General features: G+C 45.9%; 1 protein-coding gene across 1 annotated transcript in view; it reads left to right on the forward strand.

The window, feature by feature from the left end:
* The first annotated feature begins 7,965 nt into the window (after positions 1–7,965).
* Positions 7,966–19,184, forward strand: part of BLK (BLK proto-oncogene, Src family tyrosine kinase) — a 30,087-nt gene continuing 18,868 nt past the window's right edge. The window contains exons 1-4 of the mRNA XM_010002194.1: positions 7,966–8,067; positions 10,376–10,424; positions 16,985–17,078; positions 18,081–18,179. Of these exons, the coding sequence (XP_010000496.1) occupies positions 7,966–8,067; positions 10,376–10,424; positions 16,985–17,078; positions 18,081–18,179 (344 nt within the window). The remainder of the gene's footprint in view (positions 8,068–10,375; positions 10,425–16,984; positions 17,079–18,080; positions 18,180–19,184) is intronic.

The raw sequence follows: 19,184 nt of genomic DNA on the forward strand, positions 1-19,184 counted from the left end.
AGGCTCTGGGGAGACTTTAGAGCACCTGCCAGGACCTGAAGGGGCTACAGGAAAGCTGGGGAGGGACTTTTTAGCAGGATTTGTAGTGTTAGGACCAAGGGGTGATGGTTTTAAACTGAAAAAGGGGAGATTTAGACTAGATATTAGGGATAGATTGTTTACAGTGAGGGTGGTGAAACACTGGCTCAGGATGCCTAGAGAGTTGGTAGATGCCCCATCCCTGGAAAGATTCCAGGTCAGGTTGGACAGAGCTCTGAGCAGCCTGATCTAGTTGAACCACAGAATCACAGAATTCTTGAAGCTGGAAGAGACCTCTAAGATCATCAGGTCCAATCTATGACCTAACACCAGCAGATCAGCTAGACCATGGCACTAAGTGCCACATCCAGCCTTTAAGGAAAGACCTCCAGGGATGGTGACTCTGCCACTTCCCCGGGCAGTCCATTCCAATGTCTAATGACCTTTTCCATGAGGAAGTGCTTCCTAAATTCCAACCTAAACCAGCCCAGCACAGCTTCAGGCCCCACCCTTTCATCCTGTCACTGGTTGCCTGGGAGATGTCCCTGCTCACTGCAGGGGGATTGGACTAGGTGGCCTTGAAAGGTCCCTTCTCCAAACCATTCTATGATTCTAAGATTCTAGGTTTCAGCTCCTAAGACAGAGGCATTTCAGGATCCTGCTGAGTCACTTCCTCAGAGTCACCCACCAGTCCCTGTCCAGGTCTTCTTTTGTTAGACCATGCTGCTATGGTTGAGTGATTCATAGGGGTGTTTTGTTAATTCCAGGGAGGAAAGATCACTGCAAAGCCATTTCGTTCAGCTCTTTCCTGAAATTTGGTGGTTTGCACCATGCAAACACAGCCCATTCACAGCCACTGTAGCGGTTTTAATGACAGCTGTAGATAGTCTGTGGGTTTTGCTGGGTTTTGTGCCTGGATTCTCTTTGGGTTTCTAACCTTCCTCACTGCTATTTTCATTGCTCAGGTTTTCTGGGAAGTGCAACTCCCCCTCCTCCCCCCTCCCAGGTGATCATTTTTCTATTCAAAATAGACCATGGGATCCTTGGGGGGTAGAAAAGAGTCAGTTCTGACACAAAGACCTGATTAAAAAAAGAAAGCCCATTAAAAGCACTTGCAAAATCAGGCTGCTCCTGCAGTCTGGGAGCAGTCGGTCCCATGGATGGTGTGAACGTGGTGGGAGCCAGAGATTTCTAACAGAGGAATTCTGCAAGGGCCCTCAGCCCCATGGAGCATCTGTCATGGGTCGGACCAGTTGTTCGTCCATCCTCAGGTCGTGCCTCCAGGAGCAGCTCTGTGGGAAGCAGGCAAGTAGGGAATATCCCACCCCCACCTGTGCTTCCCTGAGGGTGGGGAGAAGCCCAGCAGGTTTTTCTCTATAGTCTTCCTGTCTCCTATTCCTCCTTCACATGATGCTCTCCTCTGCCCCGTTTTCCTTCCCCAAGATCTGTGGGGTAGAGGGATGTTGGGGCACTGTCCAGTGGCTGCTAAGGTCCATCCCCAAGGGGTGATCTGCAAGGATGATGTTCCCTTGGTTTGCTGCAAAAGGAAGGGAGGGTAAATAAGACCCAGGCATGCTCAGCCTGGTACTCCTACCCTGTGTCTCCAGGGCTTGTGGGGCAGAAGGAGGTATATATCTGGGGGAAAGCTGCCTGGAGCTGGACACAGCTGTGAGAAGTAGGGGAAGGGCTCTGTATCCAATAGCTATTTCTGACATGGTTTTCCAAGCAGTGGGATGTGTTCGAGTGGGGAGCTGGAGGTCTACATCCTTCCCTACAGCCTTTTGCCTCATCTGAGGATGGTGGGAGGGGGTGTCGCTCCAAATGAGACCCACCCCAAGAAGGGGATCTCTCACAGCTCTGAATACTTGAGCACCAGCTTAATTCCTCCTCTTGGAACATGGCTAGCAGGCCCAAAGAAATGCTGTTCCCTTGACAGGAAATGGCAGCTACTGGGATGCAGGGCCCTCAGGAACAGCCTCTCCCAGGGCAAAAATATGGGTGGCCATATGTAGAGGTGTGAAGGGCCATCCCATCCATCTCCTCATCTTCCTAGGGCTGTGAGGGTCAGACCTCCTCACATCTCTGCAGACCACCATGATGTACCCACAAGGCGCTGTAAAACAGCACCATGGACGTTGGCCAAGCAAGTATGGACTGTGACCACTTTTAAGGGACTTGGACCTCAGTTAGGGGTGGCCTCCAGACAGGATGTCTCCCTGTTTCACTTCAACTTACCCGTAGCTCATCTGCAAGTCTGACTGAGATCTGCATTAGGCAGCAGATAGATTTGAATTGAAATTTGGGTCAGAATTCCAGCACCACAAAAATCATCCTCAAATAACAGTTTCATGATCATAGAATCATAGAATTACAGAATGGTTTGGGATGGAAGGGACCTTAAAGATCATCTAAGCCCAACCTCCCTTCCATGGGCAGGGACACCTCCCACCCGACCAGGTTGCTCCAAGCCCCATCCAACCTTGAACACTTCCAGGGATGGGGCAGCCACAGGTTCCATGAGCAACAGGAGCCAGTATCTCACCACAGTCACAGCAAAGAATTTCTTCCTAAGATCTCATCTAAACATCCCGTCTTTCACCTTAAAGCCTTTTCCCCTCATCCCATCACCCCATGCCTTTGTATAAAGCTCCTCCCCAGCTTTCCTGTAGCTCCTTCAGGCACTGGAAGGTGCTCTAAGGTCTCCTCTTCTGGAGCCTTCTCTTCTCCAGGCTTAACAACCCCAACTCTTTCAGCCTGTCTCCAGAACAGAGCTGCTCCAGCCCTCTGGTTATCTTTGTGGCCTCCCCTGGACTTGCTCCAACAGCTCCATGTCCTTCTTATGCTGTGGACCCCAGAGCTGGACCCAGCATCCTAGGGGGGTCTCAGGACAGCAGAGTAGAGAAGGGTAAATCCCCTCCATTGACCTGCTGGTTATCCTGCTTCTGATGCAGATTATTAAAATCTCACACCTGAAGAACCCCAGAGATGCTCCAGGTACCTGAAGGTTCCTGCTTTTCCTGGGCTGATTCTGCTCCTTCTCTCCAGTGCATCCCACCTCCCTGTGCTGCAGGACACCACATCCTGCAGAACCATCCCCAGCAAACCTCCCACCTGGCTAATGCAGTGCCTGAGCTGAGCTCATGAGGAAAGCATGTTGAAGGGAGGTGGGATAAGCAGTCTGTCCTCCTGCTCTTCCCTCTCCCCAGGACCCTGAGCCCTGGCTCTGCTTCCTGGCCCACATCCTCTTGCAGCTTGGCGCAGAATCTGCCAGGTTCCAGCAGGGTGCAAGGCTCAATGTAAGCAGCTATTTTTCCTCCAGACAGATGTTTTGGTTAGTGTACGACCACTCTGGCAGCAGGAGGCTGTTTTCTACTTCTGGAGAGAGCGAGAATGTTTTACTTTCTTTTTTAAAAATGATTTTTTTTTTAATTATTCTCTGTCAAGAAACTTTTTGTATCTGCTTAAACTCAGGGGCCTGGAAATCTGTGGGCTCCCACCACCCAGTCTCAAACACAGCCTTCTCCCACAGAGCACCCCAGCTCTTCAGAAAGGCCTGAAACAGTCAGATTTTCTGCTTGGTCCATTAATTTGGGCCAGATCCACCTGCAAAGCTGGAGAGGGACAGTGGGTTGAGGATGGAGTTAAGTTGCGATGGAAATGTCAAGCTGGCTCAGATGGGACTTTAGTAAGAAATCCCAAAATAAGCCAGTGGACTCCACCCTCATTTCTGCAATGCATAGTCCTCAGCAAGGGGTAAATCACAGGAACACAGAGCTCCTCTGGATTTGTCTTCCAGCTCCCCTAGGCTGGCAGGAAACAGACATTGCTGCTGAGACCAGTTTGGCTGCACTGGCTGTGCTAGAGACTGGGACCAGCAGCAGCACAGCTCTAACATCAGCACCTCACCAGCATTACCTGCAGAGCCTGGCTCCTCCTAGGGGCTGCCTTTTCTTCTCCCTTAAAGACCTTTTACCATGTTTTAAAAAGGTCTCAGTGCCAGCACAAACCTATAGTGGTATCTTGACCAAACAAGGATCAGGACTGGATGGGATCTGAACGTTGCCAGTAGGAGATTGTCAGCCCTCCAACAAGGATACAACATGCAAGACAGACAGGCATTTGATTCTTTCCCCAGCAAAAATCATGCTGGTTCTTGCTCTGGGCTCTCCAGCTCTTCATGGGGACTTCTGCTTTGCTGTAATTCCTCCTCACACAGTCTGGTCCTACTGAGCAGCAGCTTTTGGCTATGGGAGCCCCCCTGATGTCAGCTGGAGACCCAGCATTGTGGGTATCATCACAGGAGGTCTTGCTGCCCTTCCACTTGCAAGGAGGGATCTTCAGCAACACTTTGGCCACTGTGTCTTCCCAGAGGATGGTGGCCATAGCCTCAGTCTTCTGCCCCTGAGACAGACATATCCATGTTCAGTGCTGTTTATAGCACAACACATTTGTTTGTAGCCATCTTCTAACCATCTCCTAGCAACAAACCTGCTGCTGGTAATAATAATAATAGTAAAAAAGATAAAATACTTGACCAAAACCCAGCTAAAGCAGAAAACAGTCACAGCAGAAAATGTTTTGGTGGAAAATCTTCATTTCTATTTAAATATCTGATCTCACCAAGTTCTTCAGTGTCTTGTAAAGCAGTCTGAGGGTGTTGGATCAGGAAATATAATGAAGAGTTATTTCATTGAGGGAAAAGAAAACTTTTGGAGAATTAATATAGCTGGCATGTGCCTAGAACTGGTGGGTTTTTTTCTGTTAAACTTTTTTGCTTCTTGCAAAAATGCAACTCATAGAACCATAGAATGTTATGAATTAGAAGGGACCTTAAAGATCATTTAGTCCCAAGCTCCCAGCCATGGGCAGGGACACTTTCCACAAGACCAGGTTGCTCCAAGCCCTATCCTTGAACATTTCCAAGGATGGGGCATCCACAATTTCTAGAATAATTAAATTTAAAAATTAAATCTAGAATTACTAGATTATTGTATCCAAAGTGACTTGATTTCAACAATTAAGGGGATGACACACAAATAGAATCTCAACATTTTGGATCCTTCATACTTGTCTATATCTGCATTTTCAAAGTATATTTTTTAGGGTTTTTTATGTAATTTAATTTTAAAATGTGTTTTCTTAAAAAGGATATTCTGAAGTTTTTAAATGAAGTGAAAGTTCTAATCTTGGTAAGCTATAAAAACACTTTGGTGGACCTACCCTAGAATCTGAATGGAAAAGGGGGTCATTTAGTGATTTCACTGGGCCTGGGGTTTTTTTGGAGCTGCCCTCACAGTCAAATACTATTGGCTTGTTCAGGTCTTGACCTATTTTTTCATGGCACAGTTTCATGGGGTTGAGGGAAATAACAAGCCTAGATTTCTGCTTTTCTGCTTGATTCTGTCTTATTTTTTCCCTGTGCCCATCCGTGCAAACCCACAGCTGTTTGTCTGTGTCCTGCACACCCCTGTTGCAGAAGACATTGCTGCATTCACATCAGAAGCAATTTTTGGGCTCCCTTGCTCTGGTGGCAGAAACCAGCCAACTGCAGTAGATGCTGTGGTGCAGGTGCAGGTGCAGGGCTGCTTTCTGTAAAGACCATATAGGCAATAAGCCCATCCTTGCACTGCTGGGCTTAGCCCAGGGGCCTTCATCCTAACCTCTCATCTGCTGCAACAAAAGGAGGAAATGCATCCAGTAGGTCCAATTCAACCCTGCCCTGATTGTTTTAGCCCATCCTGGCCACACAGACAGGCCGAACACAGATGCAAGACAGGTCTCCTAACCCTGTGGTCACTAGAGACCTGTGTCCACCTCTAGTGGACCTTCATCCTCTGCAGTTCCTGGTCCCGCTTAGTGTCTTGCTCCTGTAGGGCACATTCTCCAATCCTCTTTGAAGACAAGGGAACAATAGAACATTTAGACATACTCCTTCCTCTCCACCATGCAGATATTGCCCAAATGCCAGCAAAAACACTGCCAGAGCTGGTGGGATCTTCAGAAGACCTCCCATTGGCCCACTGATGTGGGAACACCTGTACCTGCACCCAGCTCTTGCTAACCAACATGTCACCTCAGCTGCCCCTCTGAAGGTTGCAAAAATTACTTTTTTGTTGTCCTACAACATGGGACACACAGCATGTTTTGGAGATCCTGTACAAGCTTCCAGCAATCTGTGACCAGCACATCTGTCCCACACGTGTTCAGAGCTGGTTGCTCCACAGACCTCACTGTCCTGGTATCTACTGATTTCTTCAGCAGATGCATGCCTGACTCTGCCAGGAAGAGTTCAGCATCAGATATTTTCTCTCAAAGTTATCAGCAGCTAAGCTGAACTATTTTTTGCTAAAACTTTTCAAGCATACGGAGAACTTTTGCACTTCTTAAAAAAATTTGTAGTTCCATTTTGATTTCCTATTGCTTTAAAAGGGTTTGTTTTATACATATTTTTTTTTTTTTTTTTTAAACTTGAGTAATGTTGAGGAATGAATTTCCCCACAGTTATTAAAAATAAGCAAACATTTTTAGATATGAAACACTGTAAATTCTCAAAAGGAATTTTTCATGCTTTTCTGAGTTACTGTTTTCTGCCCAGAGTTCTTTCCCACTGGGAAAAAAAACCAAGCAAACCAAACAAAACACCAAGAAAAAAATGGCTGGGAGAACTGTGAGTAAATATTCCCCAAATATTTTGGTGAAGCTAATTAAAAAAAGCCCAATGAATTTCCCCACAGTTATTAAAAATAAGCAAACATTTTTAGATATGAAACACTGTAAATTCTCAAAAGGAATTTTTCATGCTTTTCTGAGTTACTGTTTTCTGCCCAGAGTTCTTTCCCACTGGGAAAAAAAACCAAGCAAACCAAACAAAACACCAAGAAAAAAATGGCTGGGAGAACTGTGAGTAAATATTCCCCAAATATTTTGGTGAAGCTAATTAAAAAAAGCCCAATCGTGATCAGAAGCAGAAACACTGAGAAAAAATAAATTCATTGTTTTTTAAAAACTGAAAGCTCCAGCAGCTGTGGGCTGGGAGCTGACCAGCAGCTCTCCACATCTGACCACATCTGTCTGTGGCAGTATTTTGGGATTTCATGTAGCACCTGCAGGCATGAAGGGTGGTTGCCTTGGTTGTCTAAGCCTGCAGAGGTGACCTGGAGAGCATGAGGGTTGGATTTCCTAAGGACTGTGAATACCCAGAGCTGTGCTGACATCTTCCATGCATGGGTGGGAGAGAGTGGAAGTCTCCTTTGTGGGAGACTTTTAAGCATTTCCATTTCCCTCCCGTGCTGGGACATTCTGCTCCCTTCTCTTGGGCTGCTCTGCACAAACGCATCATCACCAGGAGCTGTGCAGGGGCACAGCTCAGCTTGCACGAGCATGCAGAGGTGCTTCCAGTTCCAGCATGATGCAGAAAGGGTTGAGATGTCCCTCTGGGCACAGGAGCACCATGGGGGATGCACAGCATGGTCCCCATTCCTCTAAAACCTTGTCAGTCCCCTGGTGGGGCTTGTTGAGGTTGACCAACCCAGTCTAGGGGAAGGTGTCCCTGTCAGCAGAGTGGTTTTCCTCAGGAGGTCCAGCAACAACCCTCCAACAGTGCATGCTTGCAGCATTACCCATCCCTGGAGCAAGTCTGCTCAGTGCCAACTGGAAATCTCCACATTAGAGAGGGGACATATCCAAAGCAGTCATTTGTGCTCATTTTGTCCTGGTGACTTATAGTGTCAGTCTGAGCCTTAAGAATGAAACATCAGAATTGTGTCAGAACAGTAGGAGGACTGTAGGAAGGATGATTTTATACTCTTGTCTCCACTGTTCCATTGCCTTGCATTCTAATCTTCTCCATTTTGTTCATCTTGACTGAGAAGATTATTTTGTCTCTCAGTCCCTGTCCCTTTCCCCAAGAGCACTTTCATTAAAGTAATTTCTGGTCTTCCTTCCAGGATGGGGTTGCTCGGGAGCAAAAATCAGATGACATCCAATGAGAAACATGCTTCTGGAAGTAACCCAAAAAACAAGAGTAAGCCTCCTCCTGCCCCACCCAAGGTAAGTCTGCAGTTTTATGTCTTTTTGGGGTCCTCCACAGTCAGTGTCTGGAGTGATGTAGGCAATATTTGTGTCTGACAGCAGGAACTTGAGGATTTCTATTTCTTAAAATTTGGTCACTGATTGGGAAATGTTATTCAAAGGGCAGAAAACAAATGTTTATGCCTGACTTCCCCTAATGAGCTTCTTAAGATGGGCTGAGCTGTTCAATCAACTCTTTGTTGATTGAAGCTGTTCAATCAATCCTTGCTCTGGCTTTCCTATTTTCTCCTTGGACACACATTATGGCCATGAATTGTCTGAGTAGACAAGGGATGATGTTGCTCTGAAAAGCTGTCGTGTTGAGCCTGGCACCATAATTTGCGTGGGCTGAACTGGATAGCAGGGCAGGAGACAGGGAGAGGAGGAGCAGAGGCCACTGCCCTGTGTGCCCTACATCACTTGGGCACAAGTGATAGGTACTAGGAAGAAATTATTTAGATAGTGGGAAGAAATACTTGACTGTGAGTGTAGTGAGACACTGGCCCAGGTTGCCCAGAGCAGCTGTGGCTTCCCCCTCCCTGGAAGTGTTGAAGACCAGGTTGGATGGGGCTTGGAGCAACCTGGTCTGGTGGGAGGTGTCCCTGCCCATGGCAGCAGGGTGGAACTAGATGACTTTTAAGGTCCCTTCCAACCCAAACCATCCCCTGCTTCTCTAAGTCCTGTGAGCTGATCTTCATATCTTTTAGACAGGGCTGCTGCTCTCAGTGCTCTGCAGCCCAAGCTGATGTTTCTGACTTGCAAATTGCACAAAGATGGCTCAGATTCAGGCTGAGATTCAGAGTTGCAAACCACAACGGAAACTCTACGATCAGGGAGGACAGGAGGTTCACGAAAGAGGGTCCACAGCTGAGCTGTGTTGGGATGGGCTGAGGATCAGGAACACTAAGCATCTGCTGCTCCCTTTGAATTCATACAGCCTCTGTGTGCAGGGACACAGCTCAGTAAAACACTGGGTCAGGATTTAGGAGACCTCAAACGACAAACTCGCTGTTTAAATTTTGGCAACCACTTTATCTGTGTGTTGCTGTTCAGGGGACATGAAGCTGTTTTCTTTTTTCTTGCCCTTGTCAGCACTGCAACCCTCAGCAAGAGCAAGACAAACTTCAGGTGCAACTGTCACTTAGGTCTCGAGGTCTGAGAATTGCCTACCATTGCTTTTGATGACAGGTGGAGATGTTTTTCACTCCTTTAGTTTTGTTTCAGGGTTCTTCCATGGCTATGAAGTCCAGTTTTCATGACAGTAGATGTCAGATTAACCAAGATAATGCTCTTTTCCTAAATGTCCTCCTCTCCAGCTCATTGGAGAGGAGCTGCCATCAGTGTAAATATAGTATCATCCATCACCTTCTGACACTGATTTTTTCTTTTTGCCATGGGCACTAAGCCCTCACATGTCCAGGGAAGTCCATTTCTCCTTCATTTAAATTAGAAAGGGCAATGGTTGTGCAGCTTTCCCACCCTGCACTGCTGCTAAGCAGGAGTCAAAGAGTGATGAGGACAGAAAGTACTACAGGTTTTTATTTCAGAGTATGTAGTTCACTCCTTTTGCAGGTGCATAAAAATACCTGGTGGTGGTCAAATACCAGGACTGGCTTTTGAGACTGGTTGGAGTCCAACAGAGGTCACCTGGCCATTTCCATGGTATTAAACTCAGCCCACAAACCATGATTGCAACCCAGCTGCAGATTAGGACTGGTCTATGGCCAATTGGTCACTCTCAGGATCTGGGCCAAACCAAACCAGGGACCATGTCCACATCTTATATGTATGCCCAGATGAGCTGCAGTACACTGCTGCTGTTCAGTTTGCTCATACAGTCACTGAATGCATTTTTAACATACCCCTAAGCAAAGGATATTCCATGAACCTTGAGACAATCATGGCTAAGAGTATTTTTAGTTTTCTGCTTCAAATAAGACTGAAATTATCATTTCTCAATGGGACCATTTGTGTCTCATCCCTCATTGATCTGAAATCTAGCATCAGTGAATGCCCGTTAGTGTAAATGAGTGGGTAGCAGATTTATGCTTTTATTCAGAGGGGACCCAAGGATTATTCCAGCTGACAGTTAAGACAGCTATGAGCACATCATGGCAAAACGTGCTCAAGACATCATGACACATACGGAGCCAGAACCAGGGACTGGTGACTGACTACAGTGGGCTCTGGATCAGACTCCCACTCGTCTGTCAAGCTGAGAGCGGGTCTTCCTGTAGAGACAGCAAAATAATAAATGCCTTCTTATTTCTTTCTATTTCTACCAAAGGGCAGACAATTTATCAGCGTCCCTCATCTAAACCAAACCTCTGTGCAAGGTAAGATTCTCAGCTCAATTGCTGTTTTCTTCTCCTTCCAGTGGGGCTTTGCAAGGTGTTGGTGTCCCAAGAGCAGCTCTTGAGAACAAGCCGTCATGCCGCAGGCGTGCGGTTTCTGGCCAGGACTGCAACAGTCTGTTTTTCAGAAGGTTCAGTTTACATCACTAACTGTTTGTAGCTGCCAGTTTGCCCTGCTCATCCAAGAAATTAAGAGGGGAAAAGCACTCTTTTTCCATCGGTTGAGCAAAGTGAGATCTGAGACATCAACAGCATGAGATTTCTGGCTGCTGAACTGTCTGCGGCGTGACGACTTGTGGATGTTCTCTCCAGCCTGCTGGAAATTTCAGAGGAGATAGTAGGCCTCAGAGAGCCCAGAGAAACTACAAAGAGAGTGAGAAAAAAAGGAAACACTAAAAAATAAGGATGTAAAGAGCCTCTGCTTGGAGTCTGTTGGCTTCATCCACCTCTGCAATTATCTGCGTGTCACAGGTGGCGTTTGGTAGATGAGTGTCTTTTAGCAGGAAGCTTCTGCTACCTCTGCCCTGCTTCTGACAGCAGCTTGTATGCTTTTCTGTTGAAGTTTTGTGAATTAAGAGAGTGAGATAACGAGAATTAAAAGAGGGCAAAAAGTAGAGGAAGCTTGGAAAAAGTATGTTAGAACTTAAGTATGTTAACAACATTACTCTTGTGGGCAAAAGAGTGGGGTTAGGGGAGCAAAGGCATGACAGAAGGAAAAAGTGGAGTGACAAATGCTACAGGATGGCATGACAGGTTTAGGTCTTCTTAGGACTTATGGATGATGGTGGAGGGTGTCTGCCATGGGGACATCAAAATGTTCTTCAAAATTGGCCTTTGTTATGGAGATTAGATTTGTGGGAGGTGCAGCTCTTCAACCATGTGAATGGGGGTGCATTTTCCTTGAAGTACCATTTTTTCCAGAAGCCATGTTTTCTTTTGAAAAAAATGTTTTCATGACACATTTCTGAGTGCCCTTGCTGTCTTACCTCAACGACCAAGCAGACATTGCCAGGTTTTTGTGGGGTTTTTATCAACCTTCTCAGTGTGGTGAGAAGCTGTCTTTAGGGAGGAGGCTTTTACTTCTGCTTCATGCCAGAAGGCAGAAGTGGAAAGATGCTAAAAAAATGCATTAAATACCATTTCAGCCATTTTCAACTCTCAAAAGTATTTTGGTTTGTTAGGTTCAGTTCCAGTTTTGGAGGAATATTCATACTGACAGTCTGAGGAATGTCCTGTTTTTCTCTACCTGTGCCTAATTTTCCAGACATGATGCTGTGGCTGACTCTGCCCTGTGTGGCAAAATGGGCTGATAGGAACCACACGAGGTACTTGAGATATCTGAGAGATCTGCATGAAAGAAGACAATTCAAGGGAATTGACAGAGGAAGCACAAAATCCAGAGAATTCAATAATATAAAAAGATTAAAGAGCTTAATTGCATCCTGTGGGAGCACTTCTAGTTAAATCAAGTAAAATTATTGACTGTGGAAGTGTAGTACCTAATATAAAATCAAAACCTTTTTCTTTAATTGTTGTTTGTTGGGGTTGGTGGGTTTTTTTGTTTGTTGGTTTGGTTTTTTGTGGGTTTGTTTCCTTGTTTGTTTGTTTTTCTTCCTTGCATTTTGATTTTTAATTTTTTTTTCCTGACCTCCGTGTTTTGCAACTTGTTTCACAGTTTCCAGCTTTCTCACTGCTGCTTCAGAAATAATTTATTTATATTTTTTATCATTAACAAAGCCTAATTCCTCCCAACATTATTTAGCTTGATGCAACTAACACAAAGACAGGGAAGGGGTAGATGCCTCTGGGTTTGACTGTTGTATCAGCAGTATCGCCAACAAGCTTTTCACTTGGGATGGGTTCTACCATCATGTGAGTCCCTGATTCATTTTATGGTGGTTCCCTCAGCACGCATGATGCCTTCAAGGTTGGCTCTATATCTCTACAAGGTCCAAACTTAACTTTTATTCTGCACCTCCAAAGTCTTAGCCCATGATTGTGGTCCCCAAACACAGCAGCTCTATTGCTACATCTGCAGCTATTGCCTCGCATTGGGTAGATAAGACATAGCAGATGGGTAGAATAACCCCTGCCCTTATCTTCCCAGCTGCCCACAGCTGGATTTAAATACCACTGGTGGGGAGAGCTGGTTGGTTTGAGTGTTTGTCCTCAGGCTTTAATGCAACCTGTGACTGCATGAAGAATAGGTCTCTCTGCGAGGTTGTTTCTTCTGAGGAACTGCAACTTCTTACAGCTTCTTTCACTTGCTTTTGGCCAACCACGGTATGAATAGGACTGATTTTGGGGGGTGGGAGTGAAGTATGCTCTGGAAATTGAGGTTCTTTGTAGCATCTCAAGATTAGCAAAGCCCTTAATAGTTTTTATTTTTGTTCCCTGAGTATAGATTTGAGTTTGAAAGGAATGTCAGAAATGGGCTTTTGAGCTTAATTGGAATAGGAGGGCTTGTTTGTACCATAAAGACTGACTTTTCTGTGAGAAATTAAAACTTCTAATAGAAAATGGGCATCACTAATCAAAAGTAAGTGGGGAAGGAAGATTAGAAGGAATTACCCAAAGTGTTCCAATTTCCTATTTAAAACGTTATGGGTTTGGTTCTGATAAGATTTTACGAGGGAAGCAGAAGTAACACTCACTGAGTCAAAAGACAAGGCAGAAAGTTTGGCAGAAGAGCTCTCTCAGCACAAGCCAGGATGTCCCTGGAGGCATCTCCCATGCTGTCCTGCCTGGGCTTGCTGACCAGCTGGGAGATGCAACAGTCCCAGCCCACAGTCCCTTGCACCTCTACTGACGTTATCTGATGGTGTTTCCCCTGGTGACAGCAGCCAGGAGGCCACTGTGCCACCAGCAGCTGAGAGTTTTGAAGGCACACTATTCTAGTACACATTTACCTTGGTGAACCAGCCCATGCTCTGCTGAAACAGGAACCTGGACCCATTTTCTGCAGCAGTAACTCATAGCTCAGTGCACTCAGCCAGCAAACATGTGCTGCGAGTTGTCATTTACCCTATGACCATCCTAGCACAGCTCAAAATCAATTGCTGGTCCTCTGGGGGACCCTGGCACAGTGTCAGCCTGGCTCCATAGCTGTGAGATGGTTGCAAAGACCTTCCATTCATGATGGGGCAGCTGGGGGAAGACTGGTTGATTCATTTCTATCAAGCCATTGAACTGGCACTCAGCCTATGCAAACTGAGCTGGTATCTTAACTTTCTTGACAGCAGCTCTGAGCCAAGATGTCTTTGGCTTGCAATCAAAGTCTCCAGGCTGCTAGAATTATCTGCAAAGCACTCACTCCTAGCAGCCCTGACTGGTCCTGGAGAGTCACTCAGGACCTAACTTGATCAAATAGGCCAAGAAAGTATTATAGAAGTTATTTCTCAGTGGGATGACAATCAGAGACAGGAAGAGCCACTTTCAGCATGAGACAGTGAGTCTTGCTGGCTTGAGCAGAGAGAGCTTTTCTTCTGGCTCATGTAAGTGGGCAGTACTTCTCAATATGTGTGTTGAGAAGGGGATAAGAGGTGGTCATGGTATTTTTTTAGCAGATAAAACCTTTCTCTTCTCCTTGCTATATTTGCTCTTTCTCCCTCTTTCATTTTTGCTTCTGGTTCCGTTTACTTGTACTTAAGTCAGTTCCTTCAAGATCAAAACCACATTTTTCATTTTATTTTCTGGAACATGCAGGCACACTGTGCTTGAAGATGTTCACACATTTGCTTGTATTTTTCAAAGCAAAAGTGCAACCACTGCATTATTTTACTTCCAAGAGGAACAGGACAGTGCATGTGGATGAACACATTCCTTGTGGACACTTTGCAGTAGGAACATGCCCAGAAACCTTTCATGTCAGTGAAGCCACATGATAACAACTTTCTCAAGGAGCCAACAGGAGTCTGGCTGTGTTGCTTATGCGAAATGCTTTCAGATCCTTCAAGGGAAAGCTGCCAGGCTATTTTAAGACAATGTTAAGGCCATTTCAAAGCCTTGTGACTGATCATCTTTACCCCATAAGTAGGAGAGTGAAGGTCTGCTGAAACTTCTCGTAGAGCTCCAAGTTCCTCCTTGTAAGTCTGAAGGGAACAGCTCAGGGCTTCATTTTACAAAGCTACATTTCCTCCCACACTGACTCTTTCTCCTCCCTTCTCTGCAATAAATCATTGGCAGAGCAGCAACCAGGCCTTGCACAGACACAAAACCCAAGTTGCCCTAGAGACAGGTTATCTTGTAATGACAAAAGGCCAGTCTGGCTCTCTTGCTGGTGGCGTTATTTGAAAAGGTCACACAGAGACTGGAGCTTGACAGTCTGTTTTGAAAAATTCTATTTATACACTGTCCATCACTCTTGGTGCATTAATTAGGCTGTGTGCAAGCTCAAACCTTGCTATAGCAAATGTTCTCCTTTTTCTTTTTCTTTTTTACTTTTCTTTTTTACTTTCTTTTTCTTCTTCTTTTTCTTTTTTTTTACTTTTCTTTTTTCTTTTTTTCTTTTTTTATTTTTCTTTTTTTTCCTTTTCTTCTTCTTTTCCTTCTTCTTTTTCTTCTTCTTCTTCTTCTCCTTCTCCTCCTAATTCTGCTACTTCTCCTTTTTTCTTTTTTTCTCTTCTTTCTTTTTTCTAAATTTTATTTATAATTTTGCCTTTTAAAATTATTATTTTACTCTTTTTCTTTTTTTTTTTTTCCACCACTGTATTTTGCTTTGATTTTTGTGTTTGTGTGCATGTTCTGATCCTCTTCATAAAGTTTGGTTTGCCCCAAAATAGCTGCTTATTTCTGCTTCAGTAGCTGCCAGCCTGTAGAGCCCATGTGAGCAGTTGCAGAAGCTCCCTGAGATCAGCATGGGCACAACCTGGGCATGCAAAGGGGGTGATTAAGCCCCAGCCCAGAGAGCTCTGCCCTGGGGGTGGGTCAGCAGCCTCACAGCACACACACCAGGCTGCAGCTTTGTCACACACACCAGAAAGTGAAGGCTCTTTTTGCCATGCCAAGATTTAGTTTTCATCAGCTAGTCCAGTTATGGAGCTCCCAACACAAGAAGCACACGGAGCTACTGGAGTGAATCCACAGGATTCCACCAAGATGATCTGGGGGCTGAAGCACCTTTGTCCTGGAGACACTGAGAGAGTTGGGATTGTTCAGCTCAGAGAAGAGAAGGCCCAGAAGGGGAGACCTTAGAGCACCTTCCAGTAGCTGAAGGGGCTACAGAAAAGCTGGAGAGGGACTTCTGGCAAAGGCAGGGAGCGTTAGGACAAGGGGGAAAGGTTTCAAGCTGAAAAAGATTGAGATTGAGATAAGATCTTAGGAAGAAATTCTTTGCTGTGAGGGTGGTGAGAGAGTGGCCCAGGTTGCCCAGAGCAGCTGTGGCTGCCCCATCCCTGGAAGTGTTCAAGGCCAAGTTGGATGGGGCTTTGAGCTACCTGGTCTAGTGGAAGGAGTTCCTGCTCATAACAGGGGGGGCTGGAACTAGATGATCTTGAAGGTCCCTTTTAACCCCAAACCATTCCATGCCTGGAGTAAAAGCAACATGCTTGGACTTGGTGATCTAAAAGTCTTTTCCAACCAAAATGATTCTATGTGCCTATGAACTGGGAGTCACAGAGCACTGGTTTTGTTGTCTTGATTATCTAAAATGCATTTGCACTAGGGAGAGGGAAGAGGTTTCTGGAGCATCTGCCACCCCAATGGGAACTTCAGGAGCCAGGTGCTATGGAGGTGCTGGGTCAAAAGCAGCCACATGACTTAAACATGGTGCCACGTCTTCAGGGAACAGTGTGTAAAAGGGATGGATGTCAAGATACAGGCTGAGTCAAGAGCATCTGGAAGGAGAATTAAATCCAATCAGTGGGCTCCAAGAACAGAAACTTAGATGACCTCATACTTTTCTCAACCAAGAAAACCTCATGTTTTCAAGTCAAATCCCAGAGCCATCCTGGGAAGGGTTGTTACAGAAGTTTTCATTTACCACCATGTAAAACTCAGGTCAACCACTGGCAGGTTATTTATGACCCTTCTTATTCCACACAAACCCTTTCTTCTTGTTGACACACTGGGTTTTGTGGATAGGGGGGTCTGGAGTGCTTTAAAAACACATTCACAGGAAACACTTTGGCGAATTAGCATTAGTCCCTGAGCAAAGACTGTGGTTGGCAGGGAAGCTGGGATGGCAGAAAGTTTGGTTTTGGGGGGATGGGGGGATTTAAAAGCTCCTGTGTACATGGGGGTCAAATTCCCTGCCATACACCCAGGTGTGCATCACCAGCCAGGCAGGGAACCAGCTGGGTTTAATGGTGCTGCTGCTTCTTTCACTATGTTGAAATTCTACACTGTGAGGGGGGTGAGACTCTGGACAAGGCTGCACAGAGCAGCTGTGTCTGCCCCCTCCCTGGAAGTGTTCAAGGCCAGGTTGGTTGGGGCTTGGAGCAACCTGGTCTGGTGGGAGGTGTCCCTGCCCATGGCAGCAGGGAGTTGGACCTAGATGAGCTTTAATTTCCTTTCCAACTCAAACTATTCTGGGATTCTTTCAGACAACTTTGTGGTGGTTGCACTGTACGATTTTCCTGCCTCAAGTGACCGTGACCTGCCGCTGGTCAAGGGGGAGAAGCTCCAAGTCCTGTCCAAGTAAGTGGCCAGAGTGAGGCTCAAAGATGAGCAAAGATGAGTTCAGGGAAGTTGGTACCTTGGAGTCAGACAGCAACTTTGCAGCTCACCAGAGCTGGGCCTGTATATTAACTTTGTTCCAGAGTGGGATTCTGGGTACCCTCTTCTCTCTGCAAGGTGACAATTCCATGGGTTGCACAGACTTTTGGCTTGGGTAATGTCCCTGCCCAGATGCTGCTTGGACCTTCTTCTCTGCGGGTGCGCGTGGGCGCACAAGTATCATAAATAACAACAATAACTGAGCTCCTGTTTCATTTTTTGTGCTGATTCTGCTTCTGCAAAGGATGTGGGTTGGGTGTAGTCAGAGGAAAGGACAGAACCAAGCCAGAGAGGTGCATGGTTTCACATCACCTTCTTCTCAAACTCATAAGAGAAGAGGCTGACATCCCGTCTGCCCAGTCCACAACAGGACCAAGGTGGGCTTGGGTGCCTCAGTCATTTGGCCATGTAGGGCTGCTCCATCCTTGACCTCTTTGTGAGGTGGTCTCCAGAAGTGACATTTCTCACCCAGATGCCATGGGAATGCATAGCTGGATGGGAATGGTTTTTGGTGGTCAAGTCAGGGGTGGGAGAGTAAAGCAGTGGAGTGTCTGGCAGACAAAAGAAGAAGCAGAAAGAAGCAGCCCTGATGTCTGTATGCAAGAGACAGGATAAACCAACCCCCAGTGGCCCAGAATTCCCTCTTCTCACCTGGGGCACGTAGCAGAGGTTTGGCCCTGTGATTACTCTGCACTTCCTCTACATTCATGGAAAGAGACTGTCACCTCCAGACATCCTAGAGACACCTACAGCCTTCAACATAGTGGTGGTCTCAGGAAAACGAGAGGGACCTGTGGGATGGATTAAGGAGTGCTGAACTATTTGCAGTGCTCAAAACCACAGAAACCATGATGTCCTGGCAGCCTCAGCTCAACATGAAACCTTCTCTAGGCACCCATGTTTTTTCTTCTGTTTGCTTTGCAGTGAGGGGGACTGGTGGCTGGCAAAATCCCTCAGCAGCGGCAGGAAAGGCTACATTCCCAGTAACTTTGTTGCACAAGTGGACAGTTTGGAAGAGGAAAAGTAAGTGTGAAAGCTTGTGGATGGTGAACACAGGGCTTTCCTTCCAAAGGATCTCAGTTTATCACCAAGCTATGGGAACAGCTCTACCTGATGGCAGGAAGATGCATGTGTATAGATGTATGATGCATGTACACACAGAATTAATGCCCCATCCCAATGTTGCTGTGTTTAAATTCTGTACAGAAGCAATAATGACAATAAAAGTTCAATTTAGATGCCCTATCCCTGGAAACATTCAAGGCAAAGTTAAAATGGCCTTTGGGCACCTAATCTAGTTGAAGATGTTCCTGCTCATTACAAGGGGGTTGGACTAGATGACTTTTAGAAGTCCTTTCTAACCCAAACAATTGTATAATTCTATGATTCTATAAAAATGCTGGGATGCATGACAAGAGTCCTTTCATCATCTCAGAACAGTGCTGCCCAAAAGTTCAGGAGAAGTTTTAAGCACCATGTGGGTGAGGCACAGGGAGGACAAAGAATCCTGTCCCATGGATTGCACCCCCATGGAAAACAAGCATTTGAGGGAATGAACATCAAAGTTATCTTTGCACTTGTAAATTAGTAGTGCCAGGGACCATCTTCTGGGCCAGTTCACCTACATGCATAATGTTCAACTTTCTCAGCCTCCAAGACAGTGTGTGTTGGCAAACTGTGACTGGGGATCACTCAGGAAAGGTGCCTTGATCCAGGTCTCAGGTGTACCAGGCACCACACCAACCATTTAATGGAGCAGACACTGAGTGCCAGTGCCCAGACCCCCGTCTTGGAGCTGTTTGTTTTGTTAGCCCAGACATAGCCCTCATATTTGGCTTCCGGGCAAGAAGATGGTAAGAAAGACTTGAGCCAAAAGAGTTTATTATACCAATAATACAAGCAGAAGGAGAAATTGCCTCCATGACTTATTCTCCTTTATGGCATTCAGCCATAAATGATCAACCACACTTGCAAACTCGTCTTGGAGGGACACAACCATCACGGAATCCAGCAAATATTTAACCACAC

This window comes from Chaetura pelagica, unplaced genomic scaffold (genome assembly GCF_000747805.2).
Source record: "Chaetura pelagica isolate M959 unplaced genomic scaffold, ChaPel_1.0 scaffold107, whole genome shotgun sequence".
Classification (NCBI taxonomy): domain Eukaryota; kingdom Metazoa; phylum Chordata; class Aves; order Apodiformes; family Apodidae; genus Chaetura; species Chaetura pelagica.